The sequence below is a fragment of the Daucus carota genome, chromosome 3, assembly GCF_001625215.2.
Source record: "Daucus carota subsp. sativus chromosome 3, DH1 v3.0, whole genome shotgun sequence".
NCBI classification, from domain to species: domain Eukaryota; kingdom Viridiplantae; phylum Streptophyta; class Magnoliopsida; order Apiales; family Apiaceae; genus Daucus; species Daucus carota.
In genome coordinates, this window is record NC_030383.2 from 43,914,492 (window position 1) to 43,925,687 (window position 11,196).

The 11,196-nt window shown below is 34.1% G+C and overlaps 1 protein-coding gene across 1 annotated transcript; it reads right to left on the reverse strand.

Annotated features, from left to right (window-relative positions):
- Positions 1 to 333: 333 nt before the first annotated feature.
- On the reverse strand, positions 334 to 1,548 carry LOC108212523 (putative glycosyltransferase 7). The gene has a single exon (XM_017384248.1). The coding sequence runs from the start codon at positions 1,546 to 1,548 to the stop codon at positions 334 to 336; it is 1,215 nt and encodes a 404-aa protein (XP_017239737.1).
- Between the last annotated feature and the right edge of the window lie 9,648 nt (positions 1,549 to 11,196).

Consider the following 11,196-nt stretch of genomic DNA (forward strand, 5'->3'; position numbering starts at 1 on the left):
AGGGTGGGAATATTTGAGGAAGTATTTGGAGTTCCACTTGACATGTAACATAAAAAAAAAATCATAATTACATTTCCATGTGATGTATCTTAGAAGATTATATATATCTGGATTCTGAAATGGAAGCTATATACTGTAATAAAAGTTTACAAATTATATATTTGAGATTTTCTTGAAAATGGAGGAGTATGCCGATATGCAAGACATGTTAAACCCAAGAAATAATACTCATAAGACCATATAAATCACAGAATAAAAGGCGATGAATCAATTAAAGCATTAATTTTCATGCTACAATGTTTGTGTTTGTATTGTCATGCTTGCGCTACAAAGTTATATAGGAGAAACCGGCGAGGAAGCACTCAAGAAGTCTGGACGCACAAACCCAAAATTTCGAAGAACTTGATTATCCGCGAAATTAAGAGCCTTTTCTATCCCCTCCCTGCACGAATTTCCATCATAAATCGGATTATGATTTCCCTTGCACGGCGAACACCCCGTAAAATGTGTGATGAATGGCCTTCTCCCTGTTTTTTTCTCATAGCCACCTTCCTTCAAATATTTTTCTCTCAATTCGCCATAACTCTGCGTCTCCAACTCTGCGTGCCTCCTCCTCAGTTCACTTGCGCTCTTCTCAATAGTCGCGTAAGTTTTGGTCGCATTTGGAAACCAATCAACAGCCATCCCCCAATAACATTGGAAACAATACTCATGCTCCAGGTGAATCTTGCTGCCCCATTTATCATACTGTTTCAACAACATATAACCTATAGCCGACTGGTCTGTTGATTTTGAATCCGTTTTATCCGTGAAGGTCGATTGGAAAATCTTGCCCCAGCTATCGGAATCCGGGGTCATTGGACCCATCGCAGCCCACGCGTTCAGAAACTCCATGGTCCATTGGCAGTTCCTGAATAGTACCACACCAGAATTAATCCCGAGCCAACTACGTTTTCCGAAAATTTCATCAGGCAACCCGTCGAGAACAATATTGTGATTCTTGTACTTCTCCAGGGGAATCGTAAACTCCATGTTCGTTATGACAGCATCCACGTCCACCCACCAAATCCACTCGGCTTCCGGATGGGCTAACATCGCGGCACGAATCGCAGCTGGTTTAGCCCAATGTTGGTCCAACTTGGGGTGAAGGAAGGCATTATTGTAGAAAATATCGTAGCCATGAATTCGAGAATAATCAACTTTATTTTTGAAAAGCCTTAGAAGAAAGTAATCACCAATGACACTTTCGCAGGGTGAGGGTTGTGATCCTGTCAACAACAGGACACGATTTGCCGTGACAAACGAAGGATGAAGGTTCAGCCACTGAGCTCGTTTTTCGTCCCAGTTTTCGGTCTCATCTCCGATGGAATAGCTCAAATTCGGATCGTCGTAAAATGTGTGACTGGATAAATAATCATCACTGCTTCTAGAGTAATAAACACAAGCGGTAAGAAGTAGAGCCCCTGTGACTGCTATTACACAAGACAGCCATGTTCGAACTTTGTTTTTGTTGTTGCCATAAGGCCATGCTATCGTTTGTTTTTTCATTTCGAAACACTGCATTCAAACTCGTGTGTGAGAAAGTGCATAGTAATATACTTATACAGGGAATTATCCAAGAACATATTGTGTACTTTTATAAGTAATCTGTAGATTCTTTTCTAATTTTTGTAATTATTTTATTATTCCTTGTTTATTAGGCATCTGGTATTCCCTCTCCTAATATTCATTTTTTTTTCTTAATCTTTGATATGGCGTAGACCATACATTAAAAAAATAAAATAATTTTCTTAAATGAGATATGGCAAACGTTACTGGATAATGATAATCGGAATATCCGCCTGCAAACTCACCACAATAACAATATATAATATTCTTCAAAAAAAAACAATAAATAGTATTCTAAATTCGGGAATGGATAGCCATCGATCTATTTCCTTAAACTGTCCTGCCAAATTCAATGCCTCTACTCTTCGAGTATAAGAACATTTAAATAAAATATTTAATAAATCAGGTAAAAACATGTTAAACAAATTTAAATAAAAGGATAAATTGTAATCACATATTATTACGTACGTGCAACGTCAGTCACTTATTATGTGCTACTTCCTCACCTTCAAAAGATGCAGGTGCAGGACTTTTTCAGATATCAGCTTGCCAGGAAGAATATATACTTTGTTTTTCATGTGAAATATCTTTAGTACCATCAGAGGCCGGATGGCCCGGATCCACTGTTTATGGAAAGAGCCCTCGCAATGGCCCATACTCTTTTATATTCAACCTTATTGGCCCAATAATCTATTTTGTTCAACCTTATTGGCCCAACTTGGTTTTTTATTTTGACTCACGAATATTTTTGCACATCTTAAATTACTTCTCTGGAATCTGGATTCAAGTTCTCTTAAAATATTAAAATCATGTTAATAAAAATCGGTAATCGGGATTAACTCAAAAAATGTTGATTAGGGATTAATCAAATGATCGAGAATTAATTAGAAGTATTAATCGGACTAAAAATCGGATATATGATAATAGCATAATAATATTTAATATATTAATTTATTTTATTATATAATATATTTTTTAAAAAAAATTATAATGATTAATCGAATTTAAAAACCAAATAAAAAAGCATCTTGTAGGACATTAAATCGTGAAATTAGTCGATCAAATCAGAAATTTTTAGAATCTCGAAAGACATTCAAAAAGGGCAAAAAGGGGTTTGTTTTTTTTTCTCTCTCAAGGAGTCGCTAATTTAAATGGGCTCCTATTTATATATTACTAGGGAATTTTGCCCGCGCTACGCGAGCTACCGTTAAAATGCTACTTAATTTCAATATCCTCAATTTTATTAACGGTGATGTTTATTAACAAAAAATATGCTTCATTACATATAGTCTGCGAACTATACTTATGATCCATAACGAACCCACCAAACTCTTGCATCATGACACATCGTATAAAAAGAGTTAGAAAGAAATTATTTTTGGGTTAGGCCATTATAATAATCGATCACAATGCGAGTTAGAATAAATTATGACACTAAAGAATTATTCATATGCATAGTATAATGATTACAAAACAAAAACAAACAGAAAAAAAGGGATAGTCGAAAAACAATGGAAACAGAACCACATACTGTAAATTAATTTTGGCTCCCAGAAAAGATAATTTTAATACAAAATCAGTCTCTGTAACTTATACCAATAGGATACCAGTAAAGAATCTTTGAAAAGAAATAATTATAAAAAAGCTTTACACTAACAGTTTAACCAATACTAACACAAATATATTGACTAATTCTCCTTAAGTATCATAAAGAAATCGTAATACTTAATTTTTTTCTTATCCTTATCGAATGAACAATATAATTATTTTGATTTAAGCATCAACACTATGAATTTTAATTACAAAATTTTAAAAATCATAACATATTAATATTTTTAAAAGAATATTTATGAGTTTATCTAAAAAATGAAAACTAAACTTAGGACATCTTTAAGGGTTTTAAAGGAGATGAAACGTTTATCAACACTTGAAAACAGAGCTTGTCCAAAAAAATAACTCTGCATGCTCTTCGAAACTTAGCCAACCGAAGAAGACGATAGAAAAAGCTTCAGCAACGACAACAAAGATGGATTCGGCTTTGACAATGGTGGAATCAAACTCGAGCAAGGTACAACGCTCGATAAACCGTATAAGGGTTTTTTCTCTCGATTGTAATTTGTTCAGTTTACTACTTAAAACCCTGATTTCAGTTTTGCACACTACACGTATTGATCAACGATGCAATGTATGTTTGATTCTCTTAGAATTCGTGTGGTACATGGTGATTCGTTTTAGTTAAATGCACTCACTGGTTTTAGGGGTTTTAAGGATTCCAGATACTTAAAATTCAGAGATTGGATTCTTTGTTTTGATATTGTTAAGTAGCTTTAGTCTAGTGTGTGCAAGTTATCCTGATTTGCTCTGTACTCTACTGTATTCTTGCCGAGAATCTATAAGTCCAGTTTGTTTTTTGTTATATTGATGAATTGGTTTAGCATTATTAGTTGTAGAAAATTCAGGTCAAGTCAGATTTTGATTTTATACTGGGGAATGTGAATCTACAATGTGCGTATAGAATTATGTTATTCATCATTTGATGGACTTCGTCCAGTGAACAAATACACGTCATCCAAACCTTGGCAAAAGCAATTAACAAAATATGAGCTGCAAGGTATTGTAGATTGCTCTTTAGAATTGATGTTATTTGTTATCCATGTTTTTCTTGGACTAACCAAAATTTGTCAAGTTACAATATGTATATCATGTAAACTCTAGAGATATATTGCACATTTTGTCAAGTCTAAACAGACTTTGTGCATTGGGACTAAAAGGCACTGCGCATTATGTATATTGTGAACAGGACCTGGCTAGAAAAAAGAGAGAATTAGTGGCAAAATGGGAAAGAGTTTGTGGAAGTGGTAAGATATAGTTATCTTCTAACTGACTGACTATATAACCTTTGTGTTTCCCAATAAGATTGATTGTTCTTATAATTGTTTTCCAGGAAAGCAATCGGTTCTGTACAGCTTTTTGGCAGTGAGCAAAGATATCAATAAGTTTGGTGTTCTGGTAAACAATAAGAAATTTGATTCCTAATTTTTACTTTGATAACCTTGGCATCTTCTGGTGTTTTTCACAACTCATTTGTTCTTTATAAAACTGAATGCAGACTCTGCCAGAAGAATTTGTTGATACATTTGGTCACACATTGCCATTCATGATAGGAATTAGCTGTAAAATGGTCTTGTGGTGTGTAGACTGCGATATTGAGCGGAAGGAAATATGTAGCCTAAGTAGGTTTATGAAATATTACGGACTAAAGATCTTTAACCTGGTACAGTTTGATTACCTTGGAGAGGGTTTATTTGTGGTTAGACTATTCAAAGAAACCGCAATTGAAAGTAAATACCCCACTGACAGAGCAAACGACGTACAATGCAGCAAAGAATGGGAGGCACTTAACAGATCTCACTATGTTCTTGACACCAGCACACTTGAGGGTGAGAAAGCAATAGCATCGATTTCTTTCAATGCATGCTCAAGCCGGACTGACTACGTATATCTGCTGTATGTGGAATCAGATGTTGATCATAGCAGAGGCGACATGGTAAATCTTTTTAAACTTTATGTTGCCTGCTGCACACGTAAACTAATTTGCAAAATTATTCATCTCTTAAGAATGTGTATTGTTATTATGTTACATTTGCAGATCTTATCGCCTATGTGGGAGGATTATTATAAACATTGGGAGGATGGCAGTTTAGTTGTTTTTAAGTTTCTTGAGAGGTCATGGCCAATAGAGATTAAAAAAAGAGGTGAAGTATGCTATCTAGGAAAAGGACTGGTGGAGTTTGTGAGTGGCGCAGGAGTGAGAGATGGTGATTTCCTTGTGGCCTTTAGAGAAAATGAAGACATCAAAGACTGTATGAGAGTTTGCATCTATGATCACGAAGACCATGGCTTGGACTTGGTGAAAGGTATACATATCGGAAACTAATTATATAGACTCACCTGGGCCTTTTTTTTATTTTTAACCAAACAGTTGTTTTCCTATTCACGTTCATGCAGTGTTGTCTGATCCAGTGCCACAGAAATGGAGCAAATCCTTCTTCAAGGTTGTGTATGAAAATGCGTCTGAACGGGGACAATTCGTAAGCACACCTACATCTTTTTATGTTATTCTAAGTATATAGAATAAACATGTATTAGGGATCTATCTCAACACTACATCGCTACAATTTGAAATATAAGACACCTGTGCTAAAACAATAGACATAAAAAACATATATTATGGTTATACAAACTTAATACGTATATATATACAAACTATGCAAATAAAAATATCTGACTCCTATATTACAAATCCTGAATCAAAACTTAATGTTGAAAAAAAAATCCTAAACTGAAGCAACAAAGATAATGAGCGCATTTAGATTTAATATGCAGTTTATGGAATGGAAATGGACGGTCTGCAGAGGGAGAAAAGAGTTAAAACATGTTGAAAAACTATATTATTGCAGTACATAGGCACAGGTCATAATATATATGTCAAATTAAATTATAAGTGTGTCATGTGTGAAGATGTTCGTGTAAATTTTTTTTACATGAAACTTCTCAAAAGTTCGATGTTTTCTTTCAGCTTTTTAAGTGACGTATATAAATAATAAGCATACATTGGACTAATTATAATTCTATCGCAACCAAAGCATCCAGGTGTATTAGTGTGCAACCCATCTAATTGTAAAAAGTGCTTTGATTTTTCTCCAGCATAATCAAAGTCTTTATGTACTGCCTCCAATCAAAAACTTCCTCACCGGCATGAGATTTATCCAATAACTAAGACTTCTATCTTGCTTAATTAAATTAAGCAAATTTTAAAACATAACCTTACACTGATTTCAAAAGTATACGTGCTTTTTTTTTCAATTCTGGGACTAATATTTTTAACTGTAGATTCACAGTGTTCTAAGGCACATGTAGTACTCTGCTCTAGAAATAAGGGTAAAAATATTATCATCATATCTGTTAAATATTTCCAATTCAAAACAAACTGTTATATATGCAGTTGTACATACCTGCACTAAGAATGGTGGAAGATATTAAATCGATGATTCATTTGTAGTTACTCAACTGTGCCTTCATTTCTTTACAAAAACTAAAGCCACAGCAGGTCAATTAGCAGTTTTCCTAGGCTGTGAAATATCACATATTATTGTATCAGGTTTTATGAAGTATACAGAGCGTTATTGGAAATTAGTGTGTCTCTTTGCATTTTATATACTCTACAGCGATTACTGTTGAACTTTCTAATATTGCTTACTGTGTGCAAATGGATTAAAGTATATGATCCAATTAGTTTATATATTTTAATGTGTGCTCGTGAACATAAACAAATCCTACTAGCGCAGCACCATAATACAGTTGTAAAAAATATCAAACAGATCTCCTGTTTTTGGCCACTTATTTTCTCGTATTAGTATTCTAAGTTTCCTGACAGCAGATAGTGTCTGTTTGGTGATTTTTTAGTTGGGCTTATACTTAAAAATCAGTGATTTGTGTATTCTGCAGATGGTGCCATTTCTGGTAAACCAATTCTACAGGTGGAAGCTAACGCAGATAAAGATACTCTATGTAGGTGGCCTGGATTGGGGATTTAAGTATAAGCCATTCCCAGGTTATATCTATAATTTGGAAGAAATGATCACGCATTTCAGATTGAAAGTGAAGGAGACGATTATCTTCACATTCAATGAGTCAGATGTAATGTATGCTAGAGTGTATCAGTCCAATGGCGCAGAGATCGACTACAGATCAAGGACAAAGCGTGGACAGGATGATAATGCTGCTGATTGGATCTGGAGCTTTGAAGAAAATCTCGAATCAGGTTAAACAGATTATGTGCTTCAATAACTTTTATAGCTAATAATATAAAAGTGTCACTGTTTATTGGTTTATAGCAAAAATCTAATTGTATGTGTCCGAACGCTACAATCAATCAACTATTTGGTGAAAATGTCTTTTTCTGTGGACTGAATGGAGTAGGGGTAGACGAAGACATTGCATTTGATGATCCAATGGATGTCGAAGATGATGCTGGGGTTGTGCGTGAGTTTGCAACGTGCTTGACAGCGGGAAACGTTGACAAAAAAACTCACGGACTGGTAATACTTTGGCAAATGCTCAATGCTTAATATATTAAAAGTTAATATGATTACATGTATTATCCAGCATTTTGATGTATATTATATGGATGACTATCTCAGTTTATTCCTCACACAATCAAGCCTGCTGGTGGTGTATGGAAGAGAACACAAAAGATAAAATTTATCACAGATAAGGGTGTTTGGGATATTGGCATAACAAACACAGGGGCAAGACCAAGATTTTCAGCTGGGTGGAATAAATTCATTCGCGGTAATGAATACACAGCTGGCCAGAAGCTTATGTTCAGATTGGTCGAACATGATGACTACATTGATTTCCTGATCAGTAAAATTTAGAGGATTTTAAACTTAGTTCAAACTGAAACTGTGAGCTTTTTGCATTACAATCTGATTTGTAATGGTTTCCGATTAAGAACTATCAACTGCAGCTTCGGACACATTATTTACTCGTCTGCCAAAGCTAGATTTATTGATTGCAAACATTGTCCACTGCTTGATAAGCTGGAATACCAAAGTTTGGTTATCAATTCGTTTTCTTCCTGATCATTTTTTGGAATGATAACCTAATGGTTATTATCAATGAGTCATGAAAAATTACATTCCATAACAACATGTGCGTGTCCTTAGAACATTTAACTTTATGTTTAGTCAATCCTAAGGAAACTATACAATGATAAAAGGCATGCTTGCAGAGAGTAACAGAACTACATACAAAATGTTAAATATATAAAACTCATATTCCAATATAGCAGAAAAGTTCATAATACTTGAAATGTAATGCTTGCATGTGCAAATAACTGCATACGTAGAAAGTCTGTTTAAACTCATACCAATACTATTACAAATGAAAACTCTTTAGTTCAAAATGATACATCAAACCAAAACTATAAATTCAACATAGCATTGTTCAATAAAAATAGCAAACATGAAATAATATCACCAAAAAGATATAATGGGAAATAGAGGATGAAACTCCATAACCATATACTATAAGTGATAAGATGAAAAAATGGTTGTCCCTTATTATTTCTTCTCCACTGCAGTAAGATTTGAAACAACATCTAGCCAAACCTATTTGAAGGAACAAAAAACAATGACAACCTTTAATTAAACCCGGGAATTGTTTCTAGTATAAATGAGCAATATATTGTGTGTCAATGTGTAAAAGTCGCAGTACCTGTTTCGGAAGGAGAAAACATCAGAGTGATTAAGATTGAGATAAATCCTTGAAGACTCCATGTTGGACAGCCGAACTACTCCTGTTAGAAATTATGTTAAATTGAAAATAATAGTGTATAAATAATATTGTGTATAAAGTACTAATCGAGGAGCACTGCAGTACCATCGATACGGGATAGTTTGAAGCCAGCCAATATAACAACGACTGGTCTCTCAATTACATCGTTATATGCTTGATTCAGCTCCGTATTCATAGGTCCCCAATGTGTCACATAGCATGAATTACTTTGATTATACAATACCAAAAACAATAATTAACAGAACTACTGCAAATTAGATTAACTCGGAATAAAAACATTCAAAATTTCACGACAGTAAGGATATGAAAGCAAGACAAAAACCTTCCATCATAGATTCTAAATTTCACGACATCTTCAAGTCCATCAATGGTTTGTACTTTTTGCAAAGGTTGTAGGTCTTCGAGTAGACCAATAACATCTGATTATGATCGTTATCAGTAAAATTAGAGCGATCAAAACATATTTTTTCCCTACACTACAGTAAATCACATACCTATGGAGAAAGTACGGTACACAACATGACCATTTCCCCTTACTAAGCCATCCAGATCTGGAATTGTTTTATAATTGAATCTGTGAAAAGGAATAATTCCGGTGTCTTGCACATGAGGAGTGATCGTTGTGGAGTTTGTGAGCATGAGAATCCTTTGGTTTGGAACCGGCATGAAATCGCCGGTAGCATTGTTTACACGAACGTCGACGATTGTGTAAACACGTCCTTCAACTAAGATGTATCTGATTTTTTCCCATAGCTCAGGATAGACAACAGCCGCGATTTGATTGTTCTGTGTAATGTAATTATGTAGAATTGTGTACATACGATTGTGATGATAAAGAATACAAAATGAAAAAGAAAACGTGTAATGTTGGATTTTATCATATGTTACCAAACAATCTAACAGGATCATATTGTGGCGGAATACAGAGCCAGTCCTGGAGCCACTCCTGTAACGTGTCACCCATATTCTGGTAACACGAACCGTCAAATTCCAGCTATTTTTTGAATCATCCAGCGCTGATATGTGGTCATGAGCTTCCATACCTATTAGACATAAGATACAATCATACAGTGGTTGGTGTAAATCTTATAAGAAAGCAAAGTTTTGAAAAAGTAGTATCATATTCCCTGGAATGTGACAAACGCTGCGAAACTAACTTCTCTACAGCAATATATTATATGATAAGAAGATTTGAAGATTTATATAGGCAAAACGACTTGGACCAGAAGGGAAGTAAAGATTTCAGTAACAGATTGATATCTTCGCCTTAGAAATAGATCAGTCTGGCATATCTTATCAAATCAAGCATTTGCTGTAAACTTCTAAAAAATGATCAACTGTATCATTAAATATCTTCATATAAGTTGCTCGTATATTTTATTTTATACATAATGTTTATTGTACATATGGAGAATATTAAAGGTTTTAAATAGCAGGTGATTGATCTTAAGAATCACCTAACGACATTTTTCTATAAGCTTTCAAAATCCATCGAGTAAAAAAAGTTGTAATTTAGAATAGAAAGAATTTGGTTACAGCTCCCTTAAATGAGAGAGATATTCTTGTGTTAAAGTATTAAGAAATTTGTACCAAGATTTATACATCATTAAATGATAATGATGCTCAAAAAATCATTTTGAATGAGGCAGGACAAATTTAAAAGATACCTACGGTCTTTTACGTACAGTTGTGTAGATTTTGGTACAGTTACCCTACTCTTTTTTATCGTGCGGCTCGTATCAAACATCACATTTTTTTATGCAATTTTCAAAACTCATACAACTGCTACGCTGCTGTGAATTTAATCCAAACTAAAAACCATGGAAACAAATTTTGTCCTTTAAGAATAGAAATATCAATTCTGAAGTACAACTTTTTCAACACAAAATGAACACGGAGCGTTAAATCATGAGTGATTTTGTTATCAGAAAAGCTCAAAATTATTTAGTTACTAAGTGACACTGCTGCAAAATAAAGCACGGGTAACATGGAAATGCAGTTCAGCATGGCCTTCTTAAAATGACAGTGAACTCAATGTACTTTTCAACACTGGTCGATTAACCTGCAATAAATATCAAGGAATACAAAACTAAATAAGCTCACTTTAGAGTATATCAATGATATAAGCTATACATAATGGAAAAATTCAATGAGCAGTACATGTTAACATCGGTCTTAAGATTGCAGAATACTTAGAGCACTAAATCTAGAAAAAATAAAAAATTA